Here is a 26,657-nt window from a genome sequence, read left to right as displayed (position 1 = left end):
CGTCTGACTGGACCAGCACTGGGTGTGCCCCAAACTATTTATTTTTATTTATTTATTTATTTATTTTTTGGTTTTTTTATATACCGGTCTTCTTGCATTAGATGCAAATCAAATCGGTTTACATTGAACAATTAAACTTGCTTGAAAGCATTACATGTAACAGAGAACATATAACATAAAAACCTATAGGAACAATAATAAAACATGGAGTTTAAAGTATTCATCTTAAACAGATGCCTTGCAGAAAAACAATGAGGAATTAAAGTTAAAAATTAAATAACAGATGGATGTATCGAACTAAGACCAACATATAAGGCACTCCCAGAAGGCACACAGTTGCCGGTCCAACAATTTTCTCAGCATCTGCTTTGCAGACGTGCTGCTCTTCCGGCCTCTTATCCGGATCCTATTCCGGTGCCCTTGCTCCATTCCTCTCTCCTGGCTTCGGTTCAGCCCTGGGCTCCACTACCATGACTCTCCAGGTATGCACCTTCCATTTGGGGCAGTCCCTGACAGCTGAATACTGATATCCCTGACAGTTTGGACCAGCCCAAGCCTGAGGCTAGGCCGTAGGGGGAGGCCCCATGCCAAGGATTTCATGCTTGCAATCAGTTTTACAGCCTGGGCTCTTGTCCCAAAGCAGCAAGACAAGCACTGCAGCTTCAGCATATATAACCAGCCTCAGTGCGTGCACCAGTGATTCCAGCTGCCCCAGCAACTCCAGCTCTAGCATGTGCCACATGCTAACTTCATGGAATGCCCCCTAGTCCTTCTATTATCCGAAAGAGTAAATAACCGATTCACATCTACCCGTTCTAGACCTCTCATGATTTTAAACACCTCTATCATATCCCCCCTCAGTCATCTCTTCTCCAAGCTGAACAGCCCTAACCTCTTTAGTCTTTCCTCATAGGGGAGTTGTTCCATTCCCTTTATCATTTTGGTTGCCCTTCTCTGTACCTTCTCCATCGCAATTATATCTTTTTTGAGATGCGGCGACCAGAATTGTACACAATATTCAAGGTGCGGTCTCACCATGGAGCGATACAGAGGCATTATGACATTTTCCGTTTTATTCATCATTCCTTTTCTAATAATTCCCAACATTGTTTGCTTTTTTGACTGCTGCAGCACACTGAACCGATGATTTCAATGTGTTATCCACTATGACACCTAGATCTCTTTCTTGGGTTGTAGCACCTAATATGGAACCCAACATTGTGTAATTATAGCATGGGTTATTTTTCCCTATATGCATCACCTTGCACTTATCCACATTAAATTTCATCTGCCATTTGGATGCCCAATTTTCCAGTCTCACAAGGTCCTCCTGCAATTTATCACAATCCGCTTGTGATTTAACTACTCTGAACAATTTTGTATCATCTGCAAATTTGATTGACGTTTTGGATCCTATGCATATACATATGCCTGAAGAAAAAGACTTTGGATTTCACATGTGAACTTCACACGCAGGACATTGCACAACTCTTTTAACAACCCCTAAAGCTTCAAGACTGAGATCCCCACCCAGTCCAGCCCTGCCCCATTAACTCTGGAGGTCCTGCCGATCTCATCCTTGCACATGCCCTGGCAGGCTAAGCCAATCTTTGCTCCTGTCCCCAGCCTGCATTACTACAGAGCCTTCTGTCAGTACCGGGTCCACTGCCCTGAGAGGGTGGTGTTAACCTGTCGTTTTGCCCGCTAAAGGTCCAGCTGGCTGTTCTCCATGCCAGAAACCGGACCCTTACATATTTCTCCAGAGCGGCAACCTGATTGCAGAGGAGAGCGAGAGTGCCTGAGACCGTCACCGAGATACCTTCATGCACTCCTGATCAGCATAAGATTAACTAGCTAAATTGCTACTTTAAGGGACAATGCGTTTGAGATGTGCAAGTTAACTTTGGGCCAGACATAGGTCGTTTCATTACTGCAACAAGACTGATTTACTCTGTTAAACCACAAACATAAAACAGTATCTACTGCACATAAAACCATTTGTATATTCTATGTTGCTATAATAAAAATTATCAACCTCAAGAAAGGGGTAGGCATTCTGCTCTCGTTACATGAACTTGGACCTTATTTTACCTGATTTAAAATGTCAGATAAACCAGGTAAGACTAATTACTCCTTGTGGGAAATCAGGACTACAAGGCCATCCATATATATGGGACCTCAGGCCTGGCTCAGCTATCCTAGCCACTGCCATAACAACATCCATGCAAGCACGGCCCTTACATCTGCCAACGAGCATCTGCCACACTCCAACCCGTTCAGCTACCCAGCCACTGAAAAAATGGCAGCTTGGGGTAGAGTTGGCAAGGTAGGCACCACCTCTGTTGAGCAGGCCTCCCTTCTTGGCAAACAGATCCCAAGTGCCTACCTCTGCCCCAAGCTTCGTCGAGCCGCTTCTATACAATTCTTACCACTCAGCCGTCTCTGGGGAAGGCACACGGTACAGAGTAGCGAGACAGCAGTTATCCACCAGTATATAAACGTGGTGGTGTTATTCTGTAGCACAGCATTTCTGCTTTGGCAGAAAATTGTTTTTCCATTTCATTAGTCACCTGCGGGCAGCCTGTCTTAACCTCTTTAAAATAAACTTCATTGTACTAATTCCCATTACGATCTGGGCCTCATGACCACCCAAACTTTCAGGGTTTCAGCCTCGGCCTCCCCCTTCACACTTTTCTGTAGAATTCTTCTCACGGCCAGCACACAGCCCTGATGGGGCATAGAGGATTATCCCCCCCACCCTGCCGTCACTGAGGAGCCCTGATGCTCTCAGTCCTCAGAGCGTGCAAGATGTTTCCTTCTTTCCCAATGAATTCGGGTAGCGCCCTTGTCTGATCCGTCCTTAACCCTCTGCAGGTCTCAAACGCAGACCCCCCTGAGGCGGGGGAGGAACGGCAGTGTGGTTTTGCAGCTGATGGCCTTGGCGTTTCGTGTCCTTCGGTTGCTATACGGCGACCGTTAGCGAAGGTCTGACTTTTTATCAGCGACAGAGGGTTGTGGGAATTGGAATCCAAGCAGCAACCCATGCTCCAGCAAGACACAATTTGGTGTTTTGTGCATAAATCCAAGGCCGAGGTAAACCCAGGCCGACCACTTGTCAGTCTTTTCTGACCATCCAACACAAAGACAAGGAGACAAAAAGGGGCTTCACAATGCAGGAAGCAAAAGCCATCAACCAGTTAACTTTGCTGATCTGAGTGCTCTCAAAGGGAATAGAGGATGCTGTAGCTGCCCTCATTCCTCTCCCAACAACTTTAACCACTTCCTGCCCAGTCCTCCCCACTTCTGTGGTTTCCTCCTACTTCCCCAAGCCCCAAACAAGCTGCTGCTTCATAGCCATGCTAGTGACGGTACTTGTCTGTGTTAGGATTCTTGTTTTAGTAGCAGGCCAGCAGATGTACCCACATGGCACCCCAGAAAGGGTGATGCCTGGAAAAAGGGCTTCCTGAAATTCTCCCTACGCATCCTCAAAGCAATCAAATCTACTACAGTCAAACAAACAACATTCTCTTAAGGCTCTCCCTGCACTTCCATATTTTTTCTCAGCCTTACGACAAGAGGGGGGCCAGAGATAGAGGTAGAGAAGAGGCAGTCAATTACGGTTCGTCTGCCCATGGCTGGTATTTGTATGAGAATATGTCAACGTGTATGGGGAGAGGAGAGGGATACACCTTGGGAGTGCATACCGCGGGAAGCCTGATCGCACGTGCAACCCGTCCACATTCTGGCTGATGAGGAACTTCAGGATCCCGACTCTCTGCAGCTGCAGCAGCGCCATATGAGTTTTCGAGGGCCTGGCGTTCTCAAAGGTCGTGTCAAACTTAGGGTGCAGCCCCTTCTCCTCCATCGTCCACACGCCGTTCGGTCCCCTAGAATGAAGAAGCCGCAAACTCAATACACCTCCAGGAATTGACCCGTCTACAAAGTTACTGTTAAATTTCAGTGGATATATGTCGTTAACCAAACATTCTGACAATTCTAAAAATGTCTTTCCCACAAAAGACTCAAAACAAACACGGTTGCCAGCCCAGTGGCAAGTGCTGTGCACTTGTATACGGAAGACCCCAGGATCAGGTCTTTCACCCCCCCCCAGGTTGACTGGGCATGCCGTGGAGGCAGCACACAGAGCCCCAGGGAGGGAGAGAGTTGGGTCATCAACTAGGGCGACACCTGCTGGCTGCTTTTAGAGCCCACGGAGAGGGTCTATTAAAATAGGGAGAAATCCCCGAGTAGCCGTGAATGAAAGCTCATGGCACCAAGCTACCAGCACCCGTTCCGAGGAAGAGAAAGGATGAACTATAGTGCCAAAACCACAAAAAAAAAAACCCCAAAACTTGCCGAACTAAAACTATGACCTGTTTCACCTATGAAACCCCCCAAAATCTGAATCTCTGCTTGCTCGCTGTTTTGAGGCTAGCCTTAAGGGAATAATAGAGAACATCAAACGCTGATTTATTTATTGTGAAAAAGAGACACCTGTCATGAAAGAGTACACACAGCTGCAAATTCAGGCAGTAAGAGTCTAACTTTCGATGGTCAGAGAGGGGAATAGGGCTGAAGTCAAAGACGTGAGCAACACCACTGCAGCTCATATGCAGATGTTTTCTTTTGTTTGCTAGAACTGTAGTTGAAAGACATACACCGCAAACACATCTGGATTTTTTCTTTTCTTTTCTGAAAAGCACCTTGATGGTAAAGAAACAGCACCACTTGCTGTCCACATGCTGAACAGAAAATTGAATTTCAAAAAAAAGTGTATTTGCATTTTGCCTTCCTGACCAGCCTGTGCTCTCTCTCTGTCTGTGTACAGAACATAGAAAGGAGACCTAAGAGTAAGACTGTAAACTGCCTTGATTGATCTTACGACAAAAGTCAGTATACAAAACATTTAAAATAAATAAATATAATAAGGACCACAGGAAGAAGCAGTGGAGACAAAACACATGCAAACTGACATTTGAACCCTGGGTCATACCGCTACAGTAAAATTATTTTAAAAAGACTCCTTGACGATATTTTTGGTCCATGAAGTGCTGCTGAGCAGCTCCCCCTACCCCCAAGTTGTTTGCACGTCCTGCTTCCAGTTGTGTCTTTAGCGTTTAGCTTCCCTTGCATTTTGTTATTTTAATGTTTTTGCTTCCCGAGCTCAGTCATCCAGCTCAGGTCCAACCCACACCAGCTCTCACCTGAAGTCGGGGATCCCCGAAGCCGTGCTGATTCCAGCTCCTGTGTGAAACACCACATAGGAAGAATTTCGGATCAGCTCCGCCAGCTTGCACACTTTTCTCTCCACCTCTGGCTGGGGATCAAAAATCTGGGAAGACAGGAGGAGTCAGAGATTGTCATAAGGAGAAGGCCAGAATGCCACTGCCTCCTGTGACCAAGCTCCCACCGACCACTCAGCCATCAAAGCCCCTGAAAGAACGGATTCACCCGAGGAGCTCCGGATCAGAAGAGAACGCCCGCAGTTCTACGCGGCGCCTTACAATGACAGAACCACCAGTGATCTCTCTGCAGCAGCCAATAAAATCCAATGCATCCCCACTGGGGGGCAATTCTCATTTTCTTTATCATGTTTATTTTTAAATTATAATCTTCTCATCTATCCAGACAAATTCATCCAAAGTTTCTAAAAGTACTGCACTGTTCAGATCTGACACTAGAATGCACACACCAACACTGCTTCTTAACTTCCATCTAGATATCAACATTTCAGATTGTTTTGAAAGGGAAAAACCACAGCCAGCAGAGGAAGTACACAACTTCTCAATATGCTCGGTGTCCGGCTGCCATTGTGTTCAATTCTTCTTGATCTCCAATGTTAAACCTCTTGTGGTGGGTGTTTCATAGTCTTCACCACAATAGGTTTAAGAAGAAAAGCGAGAATTGGAAGAAAGTGAGAATTGACACCAGTGGGATTCATTGGATTTTACTGGTGTTACAATGAGAGCCTTATAAAGGAGTTAAACAAAAGTCATGCACAGTATCACAACATAGCAATATTATAGATGACAACCAACTGGTCCATTCAGACTGCCCACTTACTCCTGTCCACACTGCCAAGGATATATCCCAGCCAGAGAAACTTGACTGCTTGTAAGATATTTCTCCTTTTTCAGGACAGCTCTACAAAGCAGGTACAAAATTTATTCAAAACGAATTCAAGAATTAACAGATTACTATGAATTACTGAGATCCGACGACCACAAATTAAGGATGGATTAGGCAGGGATGAGGGAACTGATAGTGGACTATCTATAGTCCAGCGGACTGCAGGATCCAAGGCAGCATGGTGTTTACTAGATCCTGTCAAACAAATCCAATTGTTTCCATGGGGCAACCAGAGAATTAGATCCAGGGAGTGTGCTGGATGTGGTTTACTTTCATTTCAGGAAAGCTTTTGATATGGTCCTGCACAAGAAGCTCATAAATAAACTGAGCAGCCTGGGAGTGGGTCCCAAGGTGGTGGGACTGGATTAGAAATTGGTTGCCAACAGAAGAAGACAGAGCAGAGGGTGGTGGTAAAAGAAGTTGATTCTTACCTGCTAATTTTCGTTCCTGTAATACCACAGATCAGTCCAGACAAGTGGATTTATTCATCCCTACCAGCAGATGGAGGCAGAGAACAAAAGGCACTGCTACATTGCTGAGAGTGCCACCTGCAGGCCCTCAGTATTGACCTGTACTCAAACCAGTTAATGTCCCTTCAAAACCCCCAATCAGGGCGAACAGAAAACCTGGGGATGGAATCCCCCGGACTGGAGCCACTGACACTTCCAGCGACCGAAAAAGCAGTCTGATAACCAAAAAACTCAACTTATTTACACTGAAAAAGGATCTTATCTGAAAAAAATGGTTTCTCAACCAACAGGAAATTCAGTCTTTCAGCATCAACGGGGTGGGCCTCTGGACTGATCTGTGGTATTACAGCAATGAAAATTAGCAGGTAAGAACCAATTTTCCTTTCCTGTTCATACTCAGATCAGGCAAGTGGGATGTATCTAAGTACCCCTAAAACTGGGTGGGAACCTGAAAGACCCGCACGGAGCACACACTCACCAAAAGATGCAGCTTCTTGCGCCTGCACATCCAAATGGTAGTGTCTGGTGAAAGTATGCAGTGAGGACCACAGCAGCCCTACATATCTCCTGGGGAGACAACAACTGACACTCTGGCCAGGAAGTCGCCTGCGTTCTCGTAGAACGCGCCTTTAGACCATTTGGAACTTCTCAACCCTTACAAATACAGGCCGAACAAATGGTCTCCTTCAGCCAACGGGAAATTGTCACTTTTGAGGCCTTATCCCCTTTCTTTGCGCCACCAAATATCACAAAAAGGTGATCTGAATGGCAAAAACTATTAGTGACTTTCAGATACTGCAACAGCACACTCTGCACATCCAGAAGTTGTAGATCCCTATCCTGAGGGGAATCCTTAGACCAATCTGGGAAAGCTGGCAGCTCAACCACTGATTAATATGAAAAGAGGATACCACCTTCGGTAAAAAGGAGGAAACCGTATGCAATGTCACTCCACTATCAGAAATGCACAAAAAGGGATCCCTGCAAGACAGGGCTTGCAATTCCGAAATCCGCCTGGCCAAACAAATGACCAAGTGAAACACTGCCTTCAGAGTTAAGTCCTTCAATGTCGCCCTATTTAGTGGCCCAAAGGGAGCTTCACAGAGTATTGGCAGAACTAAGTTAAGGTTCCAATCCGGACCGGAGGACACAAAAGTTTAACCCCGTTTAAAAACCAAATTACATCCGGTTGAGAGGCAACAATCTCCCCCGAAACCTGCCCCCTAAGAGCCCCCAGGCAGACACTTGAACTCCAAGCGAGCTATACGCTAGACCCTTAGTGAGCTCCTGCTGTAAAAAGGCTAGGATCTGAGACACGTTAACCAACAACGGATTCAGACGTTGTTGCAATCACCATACCTCAAACTTCTTCCAGACCCTAACATAAGCCATGGACTTAGAGGGTCTCCTAGCTTGGAGAATCGTAGAAATAACTGACTCCGAATAGCCTTTTAGACGTAACCATTTCCTCTCAAAAGCCAAGTCGCAAGACGAAAGTGATCCTCCCTTACCGAAAATATGGGACCCTGCCAGAGCAATCCTGGTAGGTGGACCAGCCTGAGAGGCCCTTCCATGGCGAGAGAAACCGGGTCTGCGAACTACGGTGAACGCAGCCACTCCGGTGCCACCAGCACCACTGTCCCTGAATGAGACTCTATGCACCAGAGCACTCAACCGACTAGCGGCCAAAGAGGAAACACAAAGAAGGATTCCCTTCAGCCAAGGGCACACTAGAGCATCCAGACCTACCATGCCAGGCTTTCTCCTGTGACTGAAAAACCTTGATGACTTCTCCTTGGCACCCATTGCCATGAGATCTAATTGAGGAACTCCCCAACAGGCACAAATGTGATCCCAGGCTTCCAGAGACAGCTCCCATTCTCCCAGATCCAGTTGCTGCCAACTGAGGAAGTCCGCCTGAATGTTGTCTACTCCGGCAACATGAGAGGCTGCTATTCCTTGGAGGTGACGCTCCGCCCAAGCAAACAACTGCTGAGCCTCCAGAGCCACTGTGTGGTTCTTTGTTCCTCCCTGAAGTATTTGTTGCTGCAACTTGTCTATCCTGTCCATTGTGAGGAACACTTTGCCGGCATGAGTGTTGAAACGAGCTCCCAAATATTCCAGGGACTGTGATGGGATCAGATGACTTTTTGTCCCATTGATCACCCAGCCCAGCGACTGGAGCAACTGTGTCACCTGGTGTATAGCTTGCCAGCAATCCTCCTCCAACTTTGCTCAAATCAGCCAATCGTCGAAGTAAAGGTGAACTAACACGCCCTCCAGCCGGAGAGCCACTGCCACAACTACCATCACCTTGGTAAAGGTTCGGGGAGCCATTGCCAAGCCGAAGGAGAGGGCCCGGAACTGGAAATGCTGTCCCAGAATCCTGAAATACAGAAACTACTGATGATCGCTCCGAATCGGAATGTGGAGGTAGGCTTCTGTAAGATCCAAGGAGGCGAGGAATTCCCCTTTATGGACAGCTGCAATGACCGTTCTGAGGGTCTCCATCTGGAAGCGGGGAACCCTCAAGCTCCATGATAGGACGGAAGGTACCCTCTTTTCTTTGGGACCACAAAGTACATGGGAGTACCGACCCCTTCCCTGCTCATCCTGAGGAATGGGAACAATTGCTTCCAGACTGAGCAACCTTTGTATTGCGTCCTCCACCACAGCCTGCTTGTTGCGGGAAATGCAGCGCGATTCCAGAAAGGTCTCCTTGAGAGGGCGAGAAAATTGTAAGGTGTAGCCAACCCTTATTACCTCCAGAACCCACTGATCCGAGGTGATTCTGGCTCACTCCTCGAAAAACTGGGATAGTCTGCCCCCGACCACCACATGAGGAGTGGGCAGGCCTGATTTCATTGAGAAGGCTTCCCGGCTCCCGTTCCTTGGCTGGAGCCGCCTCTTGCCGGCCCTGTTGGATCCTTGAAAGGACTGCTGTCGAGCCGTTGATTGCCTGAAACCAGAGGAGGAGGGGTCGCCCCTTCCCGATCGGAATCATCAAGTGTCCTGAGAATGGGTCCGTGGAGCAAAGGAATTTTTAAATGGTTTCCTATCTTCTGTTACCCTTGTTGTCTCCCAGGGACTTCATAAGCTGATCCAGATCCTCACCAAAGAGAAGTTTCCCCTCGAAAAGGAAGGTTACATAACTGCGATTTGGAGGATGCGTCTGCCGCCCAATTTCAAAGCCACAGTAACCGCCTGGCTGCTACCGAAGAGACCATACTCCAGGTTGAGGTACACATGAGATCGTACAAGGCTTCTGCCTAATAAGCAACTCCCGCCTCCAGCCGGGCTGGGGACAAAACTCCGGAGGGAGCTGGATCCTGTGGTTTTTGAATCCAACACAAACAGGCGCTGCATCATGCTCGCACAAACAGCCGCTCGAAGACTCAAGGAGGAGAACTCAAACAGGCCCTTAACCTTTTAGGTACCAATGTTCCACAAGTGGAATATTTTTTCATATACTAAACCCACCAGACACCAATACCTCGCCACCATTCAGATCCCCTCCCCCAAAACCACCAACCTGGCCTCCACTAGAGCACGTGCGCTCTCGGTTGCCGGTCCTACCCTTTGGAATACAATGCCAGTAGAGCTGCGACAGGAGGCCTGCCAAAAAACATTCAAACAAAAACTTAAGACGTGGCTGTTCACAAAAGCCTATACCTAGCACCAATCAGCCTACACTCCTGCCCATTTCACACCTATCTTCCCCCAAAAGATCTCTACCTGATTATCCCAGTCCAGCCCCAGCCTACACAGCCGGATCCTTCTTATCCTTTCCTATTTTGTTATGGATATATTCTCTGCTAGGTATACAACTTAAACACTCCATTTTGTCCCTTCTGCAACCTGTATAGAATAGGTATTGTGTATAATTCTACAGTTCATTATATATAGTCCCTGTATATAGTTCACCCTGTTTATAGTTTTTCCAGTTGCAGTTTATGTCTACTTACCCTTGCCTGTTCCATGTCAAACCCATTACATGCGTAAGTTACTGTTATACTGTAAACTGATAATGATATCATTGATGAATGTCGGTATATAAAACTAATAAATACATAAATAAATATAATTACTTGCAAATTTTTTTATACCATATTTATACCATATTTGGGTCTAGTTAACTAAGATATGTAAAAAGGGGCATCAGGAAATAATTCCTTCAATGAGCAGGATATAAAAGGTTAAAGTGAAGTTCCAGCTTACGGTCCTGAACATCCCGCAGAGCCGCAGCACCTGCCACCGGGATGGTAGTCTTCCTAGTGATCGCTGACACCACCGCATCCACCTTTGGAGTCTTCAAGTGCTCCAAATGTTCCTCGAGAACTGGGTACAGTTTAGTCATAGCCCAGCCGACCTTGAGGCCTGCCTCCGGAGATTCCCATTCCCAACTAATAAGCCTCTGGATTTTCTTCGGGATAGGAAAAGCACTGGGCGGACCCCGGAGACCATCCAGGACCGGGTTAATACTCTCGCTGTCGGACTCCTCCTGAGTGAGTTTCACCCCCAACTCCTCGAGCACCTGAGGGATAAGGGGTCATAGTTCCTCCTTCTTAAACAGGTGAACTATATACAAGGACTTTATATAATGAACTGTAGAATTATACATCCCCTTCTGAACCAGCCTCCACCTGAAGCTGATCGTTTCCGCCAGTATCCAGATTTGGGGAGAGGGTCACATCCAGGTCTGTAGCAGCATCCCCCGGGGGTGAGGGAACCTCCTCCCCCTGCGGGTCATCCAAGCCTTCAAGATCACCACAGGCCAAGGTTGCGCGTGAGATCTGAGAGTCTGAACACAATTTGGGGTGCTTTGGAACCCCCCCAACTTCCCTCTTGGGGGTCTGCGCTTCGTCAATTTCCTGGCCAAGAAGGCCTCATGCATGAGTACAACTCTGGGGAAAAACCACCCGGACCCGTCTCATCGTCGCTGTAATCAGATTCCGTGTCCCTCATGTCTCCCTGATCCGGCTCCCGCAGCGGGGGAGGGTCGTTCAGGGACTTCTTCCTGGCAGGTGTAGCTGAGGATGCAAGAGACCTGCCCCTGGATCCAGCCCCTGAAGCTGCCCCCCGCGCAGCCTTCTTGGGCTTTAGCCCCTTAGAGGACTCCTCCCCTCCCGCAGCACAAGTAGTGGGAGTCCAGGTATGCAGACCACGTACCACAGGCCTTACAAGGCTCAACTAGAAGCTTTTCCGCCATACTCCAACATGGTGAGGTCCCTAGGGATCCCCCCCACCGGGCGAGAAAGAGAGCCGCCGCCGAGATCGCTGGAAAGCGCAATTTTTTTTTCCAAGCAAAAAATGGCACGCACGCCACAAATAACCTGGCACTGCCGAGCCGACGCACGGGAAGGCAGCCGGCAGCAAGAGCAGGTGCGTATAGGGAGTTCCCACCCAGCCGGGAAGGCACCGCACAAGACGCTGCCTGCTCTCCCCACCAGGTCCCTCTAGGCAGGGAGGACTGCCGGGCTCAGCTCTGCCGAGCAGACTGAATCACCCGACAGAGCCGCTCAACGCAGGAAGCCAAGAGAGAAAAAAAATTAACTCCTATTATTATTTTTTTTTAAACTTAATCAAACTATCTGAAAAAACAAGAAAACAACTTCCCCAAAGGGGATACTTCCCTGAACCAGCAGCCACTTGGAGGGAGACTTTGGGACCGCTAAGGGAGCCAGTCCCCTGGCTATCGGGTGTCCCAGGACACTCGAGCTAGTACAGCCAGGGGTATCCAACCCCCGTTCGCCCGGCTCTACCTGAGGAATGGTCCCAAAACGGAACCTAGCACCTTGGGGAGCAAACTACTCAAAAGAAACTCAGCCAAGAGCTGCAGGTATGAACCACCACCATCTGCTGGAGACAGAAATACTGAGATGCTGCAGGTGGTGTATATAGCAGTGTATATATACACTTGGTATATAGCAGTGTCTCGAAGTTTTGTTCTCTGCCTCCATCTGCTGGTGGGAGTGCATAACCCACGGGTCTGGACTGATCTGGGTATGTTCAGGAACCCAAACAGAAACACAGGGAATAATATCTGGTGAAATTGAGTGAGATGAAGAAAGAAATCAAGAAAGCAAAAAGACAGGTGGCAGAAAGAATTGTCAAAGAGGTAAAGGAAGGTGACAAAACATTTTTCAGATACATCAGAGAAAGGTCCAAAGTGGTATAGTGAAACTAAAAACGTGACAAAGATCAATGTGTGGAGAATGACAAAGAAATGGCAGAAATATAAAAAAAACCCAAAAACCTTCAGATCAGTGTTCACTAAAGAAGACCCCGGAGAAGGACCGTCACTAGTTGACAAGCCTGTGGAGGGGAGTGGAGTAGAGGAAACTCCGTTTACAGAAGAGATTGTGTGGGAAGAGCTAGGCAAACTGAAAGTGAAGAAGGCCATGGGGTCGGATGAGATTCATCCCAAGATACTAAGGGAGCTCAACGATGTGCTAGCGGGTCCGCTGTTGGGCCTGTTCAATAGAGCCCTGGTAACGGGAGTGGTACAGCAAGATTGAAGAAGAGCGGAAGTGGTCCCGCTTCACAAGAATGGGAGCAGAGAGGAGGCTGGAAACTACAGGCCAATTAGCCTCACCTCGGTGGTGGGAAATCAATGGAGACTGCTGAAGGAAAGGATAGTGAAGTATCTACAATTCACTGGGTTGCTCGATCTGAGGCAGCATGGATTCACCAGGGGAAGGTCCTATCAGACAAATCTGATTGATTTTTTTGATTGGGTGACTAGAGAAATGGATATGACTTACTTGGATTTTAGTGAAGCTTTTGATACGGTCCCACATAGGAACAAAATGAGAAACTTGGGAGTGGATGCCAAGGTGGTAGCGTGGATTACAATCTGGTTGACTGTCAGGAGACAGCATGCAATGGTAAATTGAACATGCTCTGCAGAGAAAGGTGTTAAGTGGACTGCTACAGGGAACGGTTTTGGGACCAGTTCTGTTCAATATCTTTGTGAGTGACCTGGTGGAGGGGATAGAAGATAAAGTTTGTCTATTTGTGGATAATGTAACAAAGTGGACATGCCTAAAGGAGTAAAGAGAATGAATAGTGATTTAAGAAAGCATGAAGAATAGTCGAAGATTTGGCAGCTGAGATTCAATGCAGAGAACTGCAGAGTCATGCATCTGGGATGTGGGAATCCAAAAGAGCTTTATGTGATGGACAGTGAAAGACTAATGTGCACGAACTGGGAGAGGGGCCTTGGTGTGATAGTGTCTGATGATCTGAAGGCAGCAAAGCAATGTGACTAGGTAATAGCTAAATCCAGAAGAATGCTATGCTACTTAGACAGAGGAATAGCCAGTAACAAAAAATAATGCCTTTGGTACAGGTCTTTGGTGAGGCCTTATTTGGAGTACTGTGTTCAGTACTGATGCCCATATCTCAAAAAGGATAAATCCAGAATAGAGGTAGTCCAAAGAACAGCGACCAAATTGGTGAGGGGTCAGCATTGGAAGACTTATGAGGAGAAGCTGAAGGATATGAATATGAACACTTGGAAGAGAGGAGGTGCACGGGAGATATGATACAGACCTTCAGATATCTGAAAGGTTTTAATGATGCACAATCGTCAAACTTTTTCCATTGGAAAGAAATCAATAGAACTAGAGGTCCTCCAGGGAGGACGACTCAGAACCAACATCAGGAAATATTTCTTCAAGGAGAGAGTGGTGAATGCCTGGAATGCCCTTCCAGAGGAGGTGGTGAAGACAAAAACAGTGAAGGAATTCAAAGGGGCATGGGATAAACACTGTGGATCCCTAAAGGCTAGAGGATGAAGAATGCATGGGGGTAACTGGGGGTAACTTGCTGGTGTGGCAGTTGTTACCCCTAACAAATAACAGTATCAAGGCTTAATGCAGCACCATCATTGCTCTCTGTTTCAACGGCAGTGGGAAAAGGGGAATTGGATTCAGAAAGCAACCGAGGGCTCCGACTTTTATGGTTTGGGGAACAAATAAACATGGGGGTAACTTGCTGATGGAGCTTTTACTACCCTTAATCATTAAGCCTGATACTTTTGATAACCTTAAAGAGAGTACCTGGAAGGCTATGACCACAAATGCTCATAGTTTGGGAAATAAAATCCCAGATCTACAGGCCCTAATGACAGAGGCAGAATTGGACATTGTTGCTATCACAGAGACATGGTTCACAGAATCTCATGAATGGGATACAACAATACCAGGCTATAACTTGTTAAGGAAGGACAGAGTGGATAGAAAAGGGGGAGGTGTGGCTCTTTATGTCAGAAACAACATCCAAGCATCTGAGCTGCACGGAAGTTGGGGCAAGGAAGAAGCACTATGGGTCGACCTAAAAAAAGATGACGGAGCATCCATTTATATTGGAGTGGTTTACAGGCCTCCAAACCAAAAGGAAGAGCTGGACAGAGATCTGGTTGAAGACATCCATAAGATAGGTAAGAAGGGAGAAGTGGTTATCGTGGGTGACTTTAATATGCCAGATGTAGACTGGAAAATCCCTTCTGCAGAAACTAAAAATAGTAGAGCGATAGTGGATGCCATGCAAGTATCTTTGTTCAAACAAATGGTGTTGGAACCCACGAGAGAAGGAGCTATACTCGACTTAGTGCTCACTAATGGAGATAATGTCTCCGATGTCCAGGTGGGCACCCACCTCAGCACCAGTGATCATCAAACGGTATGGTTTAATATCACTAAAAGAATAGGGAAAAGAACCACAAAGACCCGAGTTTTACAGTTCAAAAACACAGACTTTGAGGAAATGGGGAAGTACCTGGAGGAAGAACTAAAAGGATGGGAGAATGAAAGAGATGTGGATCAGCAGTGGACCAATCTAAAAGGAGCAATCACCAAGGCAACTGCTCTATATGTTAGAAATGTAAAGAAAAGCAAAAGAAAATTGAAACCTATCTGGTGGCTGACAAAATTAAAGCTAAAAGAACAGCATTCAAAAAATACAAAAGATCCCAAAGGGAGGAGCACAAAGAAGAATATTTGTTTCAACTGAGGGAGACGAAGAAATTAATCAAGTTGGCAAAAAGTCAAGCGGAAGAGAGGATTGCCAAGGAGATAAAAAATGGTGACAAAACATTTTTCAGATACATCAGCGAAAAGAGAAAGGTCCAAAGTGGTATAGTGAAATTGAAAGGTGGTAATGATCAATGTGTGGAGAGAGATGAAGAAATGGCAGAAATATTAAACGAATACTTCAGCTCTGTGTTCACTAAAGAAGACCCTGGAGAAGGACCATCTCTACACAACAAGAAACTGGAGGGAAGTGGAATAGATGAAAATCCTTTTACAGTAGAAAATGTATGGGAAGAGCTAAAGAATCTGAAAGTGGACAAAGCTATGGGGCCTGATGGGATTCATCCAAGGATACTGAGGGAGCTCAGAGATGTTCTGGCGGGTCCGCTGTGTGACCTGTTCAATAGATCCCTAGAAACGGGAGTGGTACCAAGAGATTGGAGAAGAGCGGTGGTGGTCCCGCTTCACAAGAGTGGGAACAGGGAGGAGGCTGGCAACTACAGACCGGTTAGCCTCACTTCGGTGGTGGGAAAAGTAATGGAGTCACTGCTGAAAGAGAGAATAGTGAACTATCTACAGTCAGGAGAATTAATGGACCAGAGGCAACATGGATTCACCAGGGGAAGATCCTGTCAGACAAATCTGATTGACTTTTTTGACTGGGTAACCAAGGAATTGGATCAAGGAAGAGCGCTCGATGTCATCTACTTGGATTTCAGCAAAGCTTTTGATACGGTTCCGCACAGGAGACTGGTGAATAAAACGAGAAGCTTGGGAGTGAGTGCCGAGGTGGTGACCTGGATTGCAAATTGGTTGACGGACAGAAGACAATGTGTGATGGTAAATGGAACTTTCTCTGAAGAGAGAGCGGTTTTAAGTGGTGTACCGCAAGGATCGGTTTTGGGACCGGTCCTGTTCAATATCTTTGTGAGCGACATTGCGGACGGGATAGAAGGTAAGGTTTGTCTTTTTGCAGATGACACTAAGATCTGCAACAGAGTGGACACGCCGGAAGGAGTGGAGAGAATGAGACGGGATTTAAGGAAACTGGAAGAGTGGTCGAAGATATGGCAGCTGAGATTCAATGCCAAGAAGTGCAAAGTCATGCATATGGGGAGTGGAAATCCGAATGAACTGTATTCGATGGGGGGGGGAAGGCTGATGTGCACGGAGCAGGAGAGGGACCTTGGGGTGATAGTGTCTAATGATATGAAGTCTGCGAAACAATGTGACAAGGCAATAGCAAAAGCCAGAAGAATGCTGGGCTGCATAGAGAGAGGAATATCGAGTAAGAAAAGGGAAGTGATTATTCCCTTGTACAGGTCCTTGGTGAGGCCTCACCTGGAGTACTGTGTTCAGTTCTGGAGACCGTATCTACAAAGAGACAAAGACAAGATGGAAGCGGTACAGAGAAGGGCGACCAAGAAGGTGGAGGATCTTCATCGGATGACGTACGAGGAGAGATTGAAGAATCTAAATATGTACACCCTGGAGGAAAGGAGGAGCAGGGGTGATATGATTCAGACTTTCAGATACATGAAAAACTTTAATGATCCAAAGACAACGACAAACCTTTTCAGACGGAAAAAAATCAGCAGAACCAGAGGTCACGAGCTGAGGCTCCGGGGAGGAAGACTAAGAACCAATGTCAGGAAGTATTTCTTCACGGAAAGGGTGGTGGATGCCTGGAATGCCCTTCCAGAGGAAGTGGTGAAGTCTAAAACTGTGAAAGACTTCAAAGGGGCGTGGGATAAACACTGTGGATCCATCAAGTCTAGTGGGCGTAAATATAGAGGAGGTGGTAAAACACTGCACAGAGCGGCAGTAGCCACAGAGGCATTCACGGAGCGGAATGCCAGTGGCCAGTAGTTGTTCCACCTTCAGGCAGCAAAATACTGCACGGAGCGGCAGTAGCCACAGAGGCATTCACGGAGCGGGATGCCAGTGGTTTGTGTTCCACCTTCACGGAGCGGAAGGTTGGAGGGCTGCCATCTCCAAAAAAACAAAAAAACAAAAAACAAACAAACAAAACAGAGGTGGGTAAGAGTATGGGGCAGGGGTGTGGCTGTTTATTGCGGCAGTTGCTACCCCTGATTGAGCTGGATGTTCATTGGGATGCGGATACGGCACTGCTCTCTGCATTGGTGGAGGGGTGGAAGGGAATTGGGGCCGGAGGGTGCTGGAAGCCAATAGTGATGGGGGAGGGGGAGAAAAAAAGGGGGGGGGGGGAAGATTTAAAAAAAAAATGGATAAACTGCGAAGCTTGCTGGGCAGACTGGATGGGCCGTTTGGTCTTCTTCTGCCGACATTTCTATGTTTCATTTCTATGTTTCTATGCGGCTCCATCATAGACTTTTACGGTTTGGGAAACAAATAAACTTGCTGATGCGGCTTTTATTACCTTAAGGGGTAGATTTTCAAACCCTGGAGCACCTAAAAGCCCGGGGTTTACAAGCATGGCTGGGCCTTATGCGCGCTGGGCCAATTTTCAAACGGCCCAGCCACACGTGTAAGTCCCGGGGCTTGAAAAAGGGGTGGTCCGGGGCTAGAGGCGCCCGGCATAGCGGCCACTTGCTGCTGTGCCGGCGCGCGCAACTTGCTCCTGCTCCGAGGCAGGAGTAAAATGTGTTAAAGAAATGGGGGGAGGGTAGGATAGGGGAAGGGAGGTTAGGCTAGGGGGATGAGAAGTTCCCTCCCAATCCGCTCCTTAATTGGAGCGGACTGGGAGGGAACTGGGGAAGGTCCTGATGCGTAGTCTCACGTAATTGCAATAGTAGTCCCCACCTTGCACGCGCTGACCCGGCATTTTATAACATGTGTGTGCCAGCGCACGCATGTATTAAAATCGTGCATCCATGTATGCACGCGTAAGTTTTGAAAATCTACCCTTTAACCATTAAGCCTGATACTTTTAATGTGGTCCATCATTGCTCTCTGCTTCCACAGCAGGGGTTAGGGAAATTTTGATTTGGCTAGCATCTGAGGGCCCTGACTAATTTAAGGTCTGGTAAACTGATAAGCATGGGGGTAACCTGCACACTGCAGCAGATACTGGCATAGGCTTGTGGGGCAGACTGGGTGGATCATTTATTTATTTATTTATTTATTATTTATTTATAGTTTTTTATATACCGCCGCTCATCAAAGATATCACGTCGGTGTACAATGAACAGGAACTTACGCCGGAGCGTTATACATTTAACAGGATTAAATAAGCATTATACATTTAACAAAAGTAAGAATATATATATTTGAACATAAAACAAGTAGAATCTTTTAAAACAGAACTATCATTTAGGATTAACTGAGCTGAGTTAAACAGAGCTGGAAAGTAAAGGGATTTTAGGAAATTAGGTAAGAGGTTAGGGACAGGTTAGGAGGAGATGGAGTTATAATTAGGAGTGATAAGAGAGGGGAGAAAGCGCTTCAGGTGCAATTAAGAGCAAAAGTATGGAATGGTATTTACAGTAAGGACATAAAAAGGGGAAATTAGAGATAGTGTAGAGAAAGGGGGTGTTGGGTAGATAAGGCAGGGCATAAAAAGGGGAAGAAAGACATATATATTTCAGGTATAGGCATGTGTAAATAACCATGTCTTGAGTTTTTGCTTGAAAGTTTTGGGAGATGGCTCAAGGCGCAGTTCAGTGGGCAAGGTATTCCATAACAATGGGCCAGCAAAGGAAAGCGCTCGTGCTTTGGTGGAGGCATGGTTATATATTTTGGGTGATGGGGTCTGTAATGTGGCGAGGTATTGAATTCTGGTAGGTTTAATAGAAGTTTGAAATTGCAGTGAATTATTAAACCATTTCATTTCAGGATTGTGGAGGGCTTTATGGATCAGTGTTAATGTCTTGTACTGTATGCGATATTGAATGGGGAGCCAGTGAAGGTCCTTCAAAACTGGCGTAATATGTTCCTTTGAGTTTGTGTTGGTAAGGATACGGGCTGCAGTGTTTTGCAGAATTTGTAAGGGGCGGATGGCATTTTTAGGTAGGCCTAGGAGGAGTGAATTGCAATAATCTGTTTTGGAAAACAACATGGCTTGTAAAACTGTCCGGAAATCAGATGCGTGAAACAAGGGTTTCAATTTTTTGAGTGTATGTAATTTGAAAAAACATTCTTTAAGGATTGCACTGATAAATTTTTTGAGGGTCATTTGGTCATCAATAATGACTCCTAGGTCTCGGACTTGGTGAGAGAATTGTATGTGCGTTGGTGTTATAGGTAAGGTAGGCGAAGTATGTAATGGAGTAGGAGGAGATATGATCATGAGTTCTGTTTTTGTGGAGTTGAGGGCAAGTTGTAAGGAGGTTAATAGATTATTGATAGCAGCGAGAGTAGTGTCCCAGATTTCAAGGGCTTTGGATATAGATTCTGTTACTGGAATAAGAATTTGTACATCATCAGCGTACAAAAAGTGTGGAAGTTTAAGGTTGGCGAGGAGATGGCAAAGCGGAAGAAGATAAATGTTAAAAAGGGTAGACGAAAGTGAAGAGCCTTGCGGGACTCCTTGCTTCAGGGGGATTTCTTTTGATAGGTGGTTGCCAATTTTGACTTTATAATTACGATTGGACAGGTAGGAAGTAAACCAGTTATGAGCGGTACCAGTTATTCCAATCTCGTGTAGGCGTTGGAGGAGAATTTGGTGGTTAACGGTATCAAAAGCCGCTGAAATATCCAGGATTACTAGAAGATGTAGTTGATTTCTATCTAGGCTTTTGAGAAGGTAATCGGACAGTGATAAGAGAAGAGTTTCAGTACTATGTAATTTACGAAACCCATATTGTGAGGGAGAGAGGATTTGGTGTTCTTCTAAATAGTCACTGAGTTGACGGTTGATAGTTTTTTCTAGGATTTTAGCAATAAATGGGAGATTAGAAATAGGGCGGTAATTGCCAAGGTCTAATGGGTCGAGCTTAGGTTTTTTTAAAGTAGGTTTAAGGATAGCAAATTTGAGAGAGTTGGGTACTTGTCCAAATTCGATGGAAGTATTGATAATGTTAGAAATGGGGCTGGCTATTAGATCAGGGACAGTGAGTAGGAGTTTTGTGGGGATGGTATCAGACGGGTGAGAGGAGGGTTTAGCTTTTTTGAGCAGGGATTCAATTTCAGTTGTTGCTGTGTTTTCAAAGAATGTTAGCTGAGGTGCAGAGTCTTTTGTGTGACAGAGGTTATTGAATTGGGGCATGTGGGGATTATGGGGGAAGCGTGTCATGATTTTGTTAATTTTGTCCTGAAAGAAAGAAGCCAGTTGTTCGCATTTGATTTTGGCTTCTTTTTCTGGTATGATATTTGGAGTGAGGTTAGTCCATTTGGTCCTTTTCTGCCATCATTTCTATGTAAAAGATGTATGAGATAAGACTGATATACTATTACATTAGAGGAGAGGAGAGACAGGGAGTTATGATACAGACATTTAAATACCTTAAGATGTATTAACAATGCACCAGAAGTAAATCTTTTCCAATAAAAAGAAACCTGCAAAATTAGGGAATCCTGATGTAAAGCTCCAAGAAATTAAGCCTTAGGAATGTCAGGAAATATTTTTTTCAAGGAAAGAGCGATGGATTCTTGTTGATGGAGACAAAAACGGTAACAGAATTAAAAAATGCTTGGGATAAACAAAGGGGATCCCAGCTACCAATTTGATGTTACTGAAGTACAGAGGCAACCTGCATAGAGCAGCAGTAAAAGGGCTGCACTGTCTTTCCAAGAAGGATAACTTGCACGGAGAGGCTTCCTAACACTCCCCTTTTTAAAACGGAATCCTATATTTTACCGATGATTAAGCCAATACATCTCTTTATGGAAGTCAGGATTGACTTGCCTTAAACAGCCATCCTACATCCTTTCTCCGCCCACCTTACAGGCCCCATTTCCCAGGGTAGGGTGGAAGCACATTTTCTTCTTCCTGGGAGGGGGTGAGCCCAGTTCCCTCTCTCCTCTTCCCCCTGGGGTACCCGATGCCTTCCCTCCTCGTTCCCCGGAGAGGTCCCAGTTCTTTCCCCCCCACCCCCGGGCGGCCCCTTCCTTCTCTCTTCCATCTTCGGAATTATCCCAGTTTTCTCTCTCGTCTTTCGTCCCATCCCTCCTCTCTGTGGCGGGGGAGGGGGGGGAGGAGGAAGGAGAGGGCTACCAAACCATGCGGCGGACCACGAACATCGCCTCACCTCGGGCAGGCCGCACTTCCCCTTGTCCGGGTACGGTGACAGCCCTGCCGCGTAATTCACCGACATCCCGGCACTGCTCGCTCCCACCTTGGTTTTTGTCAATAAAGATTTAATTGTTGACGTTTTCCCAGAAAAGGGGCGGAACCTAGAGGAAGACGTATCCACATTGGCTGTTATGGTGTTAGGGGGCATGCAAAGGAACAGCAAAGATGGTGATCACGGAGCCTTAACAAACGGAACTGACGTTGGAAAGGGAAGACAAAGTGGCCATTGTTGATTCGGGCATCAGCCCACTTCTATTTAAAATCCCTGAGAACTGTGACCCCATTGTACTTTCTCAGTAATGTTAATAATTGTTGCACCATTATTATTTTCGTCCTCTACAACAGGAAAAAAAAAAAAGCATTTAATATGTCATACCTATCATTGTAGTGCTGCCTTTTGTCCCATTTCCCACTCTATTGTTGTGATAATTTGTTTTCTAAAAACATTTCTTACCTCTGGTTGTGAAAGGAAGGCATAGGATTTGAAAATATTATTGTCATTGCTTTTAGTTTATTCCTCTAATCAAAGATGATCATTATGCAATGGTTTAAATAAAAACATGGAAAAAAATCTATCTACATTTGAAGATAAATATAATCAATCACTGCACTCAGCAAGGTAAAATAAAAACTGGAAAAAGGGAGTCATAAAAAGTTATATTGTGTGCTACATCTGTGCTCAGCAATTTAGATGTAACCATTAAAAAATCCAGTTATTCAAAATAGGCCTTCAGATCATAATTTTTTAACAAAAATTTATGTAGAGGGATAAAAAAAAAAGAAATTTGCCACGTACAATTTTTGACATTCACTGGTCTGTATCAAAGGACAATTAAAATTAGTTTAAAGAAAGGAAGCCTGACATTCAGCACTTTGTCTAGCTCATGGACTTAGCTAATGGACCGAGCTGGACAAATGGTGGAATTTGAAAATCCCTGTTGGCTAACCGCTTACAAGGTTAGTCAGATACAACTTAGCTGGATAGATTGGAGGCATTCTGAGCGCATTTAGAGGCAGAGTTAAGTTATCTGGATAAGTTATCCAGCTTACTCCAGTATTCAGAGTTAGCTGAATAACCTATCTGGCTAACACTGCTCATGCCATAGAGCAGTCCTAAAGTTAGCCGGATAAACTTATCCAGCTATCTTTCGGGCCGATAAGTAAAGTCCGCGGGAGAGCGGGCGAATGCCCGCTCTCCCAGCGCACGCACAGGACACTCTCCTGTGCGCGCGATACAGTATACAAATTAGGTCCGGTGGTAGAAACAGGCAAAAAGAGACGCTAGGGACACTAGCGCGTCCCTAGAGCCTCTTTAGGAACAGGAGTGGCGGCTGTCAGCGGGTTTGATAGCCGATGCTCAATTTTGCCAGCATCGGTTCTCGAGCCCGCTGACAGCCACGGGTTCGGAAACCAGACGCCGGCAAAATTGAGCGTCCGGTTTTCGAGCCGCGGGCCTACTTCGAATTAAAAAATTTTTTTTTTTTTACTTTTTTAACCCTTCGGGACCTCCGACTTAATATCACCATGATATTAAGTCGGAGGGTGCACAGAAAAGCGCCAGCAGAAATTAGCGCCTACCCAATTTCTTAAAATGTGTGGCTTGAAGGCACATTTTACTTACTGAATCGCATGGGAATACCTAATAGGGCCATCAACATGCATTTGCATGTTGCGGGTGCTATTAGGTTCGGGGGGGGGGGGGGGGGGGTTGGACGCGCGTTTTCGACCCTTACTGAATAAGGGGTAACGCTAGCACATCGAAAACACGCGTCCAATCAAGGGTTAACAGTGCGCCAGACAGTAAGTTTAACTTAAATAATTTTTTTCCAGCATCTCATCTTGGGTCTGTGAAAAGGTCTACAAAGTAAATCTACTGAGTACTTTTGGGTGTCTGGACTGCACAGAGTGCATCCCAAATAATAAGAGATATATCTTACTAGATATATAATTTATGTATAAGTGATAAAAAAAAACACACTAAATATTAGAAGCAGTTAAAATGTCATTAGCAAATAGTTTAATGACAAATTAGCAGTTTCCCCTCCCTTATAAAGAGGCTGGCACAACAACCAAAAAGCCGTACTGTTCAGGATGTGGGAATTACATGAGACCAACTCGCTAGATAGACTTTTGGGGAGATAAAAGGTAAAACTAGTTTTTGAGGGCTGGTAGTGTAGCCTATTAAAAGAGCTTGGAGCTCCAAATTTAAGAGGCTCCACTACAGCTTGCCACTTGAGCAGATCACTTAATCTCTCTGTTCTCTTTGAGCAGCTCTTTGGATCATAGGCATTATAGCCTTGTGAATGATTGTGTACACATAATTCTTAATAAATATTATTTATAGTTGCAATTTATACACTATACTTAGAAATTTCACAAAGTACATTTTTCCACTAAACGCCGGTTTTGTTATTTGTATCTGATGTTTGGTAACTGAGCCGTACACTTCAGTGACCCCAGAGCTAACACAAAAGGGTCAGCAGTATATTCCATTCCCAGTCAGCCTGAATGCTATGTAATACTGCATCTGGTCGAGCAGTAACTTTAATCTCCCTGTAGTTATATCCCGCCCTCCCTCTAGTTTAATGTTATTGGTGGACACCAAAGGTAGCATGTCCTGGGCCATCTAGGATATGCCAGCATGCTGAGGAAAGGTGATACTTCTAGTTTGTCCTGTTCTCTGCACAATAGGAGAAGCACTGAGAGCCCTAAGAGAGGGTACCAGCTGAGAGCTAAGAAGCAGCAACAAGGTAGGGGAAAAGGATCTGGGAGGTACTCGTTAATCGGTGTCTGTTTCCATAATGTGGGCAGCGTGCATGCGGTTTGTGTGGGAAAGGGGCATCTTTATTTGAGCAGAATCTGTCTAGTATTCTTCTGTGGGGATGTACTGAGGGATTGTACAGTCCCCAAGATGGATCAGACACACAGAGTACCAGGATCTGAACAACTAGTGTTGCAGACATGATGTAATCTGTACCTTCACATAAACAGAAAACCACATGTCCTTTTACGCAGGGCTTAATTTGTAGGCAAAAAGGAAGTGGAACTGTGAAGGGGGGGTGAGATGGGCGGGGAAGTTGTGATCTGTGCAAAGGGGCGGGACCAAAGACGGGTGTAAACTCTCTTTCACGCACACACATACCCAAACACGATCTTCTCTCTCTTAGCATGCTCGATGAGCACTGGTAGGTGAAGGGTGCAGGAGGTTGGGGATGCAGTGATCCTGATCCTCCATCCCCAGCCCCCTCTTTAATTCGCTAGTGGTCCTATAGCCCCTAAGTCTAACCCTTTATCACTGGTGATCCTTGATTCCCTCCTCTCCCTGGAAAATCAACCTCTCCAGTAACTCTCTTCCTCCCCTTCTCAGAATCAGCTGGCTCACCTCTGCTTTGGGAGGGTGGAAGCAGACTGGTGTGCACTGTCCACTATCCGCAGTCTCCTTGGAAAGGGGTGTGGGACCTGGAATTCAAAGGCATGGCCTGTTATTTTGCCTTTTTGGGGATGGAAGGAAAGAAGGGAACAAGGCCACAGGCTGTCCTCACTCACTCTCTTCTCTCTCCTTCCACCCACCACATCCAATCCTTTATCCTCCCCTCCTTCTTCATCTACTCTGATCATTTCACAGAGACTGCCCCCCAGTCTGGTCATATCACTCACATCTTTTAATCTCTCTGATCCCCTGATTCACACCCCTCAGCACCCCTTTCTCACCCCTCTCCCCCACAACCTCTCCAATCCCTTTACTCACTCTTTTGCCCTTCTACATCCCATCACTCACTCTTCTTCCCCTCCTTCCCTCCCTCCCCCAAAATCCCCTCATTTACCATTTTGGCTGTTTCACCCTCACCAGTGCAGTCAGCAGCAGCAGAGGCGGCAGGGCCTGGGATGACAGTGATAAGCTGTAAGTCAACACACCCAGGAGGGGCATAAACAGTGGGGCTGGAGGGCATTCACCCTGCATCTGTGTGGTGTTTCCTCGGGGGAGCCAGAACTGATAATCACTGCCGGCTTTGCTCCGCTGTCTTGGGTCCCAGAGAAAAGATGGCAGAACACTGTGCTGGGTTGTTCTGCCAGAAATGAAGCCCTCTATAGATAATGGACACAAAGAGGGGATAAATCAGAATAGGTTTGAAAGTTGTGAGCAGTAGTATCTTTCATCAAAGCCAGAGTTGAAGCCTTGACAATTGGCACTACTGCTCACAAGTTTCAGACTTGTACTAATTCAACCCCCTTTTTGTTTCTGTGCTTTGCTCAGTGGCATCTTTTTCAGTATCGCCCTTTCCCCTTCTCTTCCCTGCAGTACAGGAGGAGAGGTGGGAGGGGCTGGATTAGGGAGTGGAGTGGCTGTTCTCTGTGAGCTTCAGGTTCACCTCCTCCTATTCCTTGCAGGCTGCCTGGAGGGGAGGGGCTGGAGGGGAACACTCCTACTGCTCTGCCTCTTAAGCCTGAAAAGGAGTGCCAGAGCTGCATTCCTGGCCGTCCCCCCACAAATTAACTCATTATGTCCCAGTCTCCTATTTAGAGGATAGCTTCTTAAAAAAAATGTGGGACATAATGGGTTAAGCCCTGGTTTTAAGAAAGTGGTCACATTTACAGTCCCCTGGGGGCAGTCCCACCCTGCCCTCCCAGCCATTGCTCAAGGGTCACACCTTGTGGGCGGCTGGTGGTGGGACTCCCACACCCACCCCCTGGTTAGAACTGTTGCTATGATGGCTGGGCCAGTGTCTCTCCACATGGTGGATGGTGGTGGACTCTGTTCTAGTGCAACATCAGGAGACAGGATGTATATGCTATATTAAAGTAGGCATC

At 46.2% G+C, this 26,657-nt stretch overlaps 1 protein-coding gene across 2 annotated transcripts in view; it reads right to left on the bottom strand.

Annotated features, from left to right (window-relative positions):
- SIRT6 (sirtuin 6) overlaps positions 1-21,959 on the bottom strand; it is a 32,523-nt gene extending 10,564 nt beyond the window's left edge. The window contains exons 1-3 of one of the 2 annotated variants that reach the window (XM_029614244.1): positions 21,805-21,959; positions 5,205-5,332; positions 3,705-3,887 (exon numbers count right to left, since the gene is read on the bottom strand). In XM_029614244.1, the coding sequence (XP_029470104.1) occupies positions 3,705-3,887; positions 5,205-5,332; positions 21,805-21,870 (377 nt within the window). In that variant the 5' untranslated portion in view covers positions 21,871-21,959. The remainder of the gene's footprint in view (positions 1-3,704; positions 3,888-5,204; positions 5,333-21,804) is intronic. The other variant, XM_029614245.1, reaches the window with a different exon arrangement.
- Positions 21,960-26,657: the final 4,698 nt, after the last annotated feature.

The sequence above is a fragment of the Rhinatrema bivittatum genome, chromosome 8, assembly GCF_901001135.1.
Source record: "Rhinatrema bivittatum chromosome 8, aRhiBiv1.1, whole genome shotgun sequence".
Taxonomy (NCBI): Eukaryota; Metazoa; Chordata; class Amphibia; order Gymnophiona; family Rhinatrematidae; genus Rhinatrema; species Rhinatrema bivittatum.
Note: the sequence above shows the minus strand (reverse complement) of the source record. Positions and strands in the feature narration are given on the sequence as shown.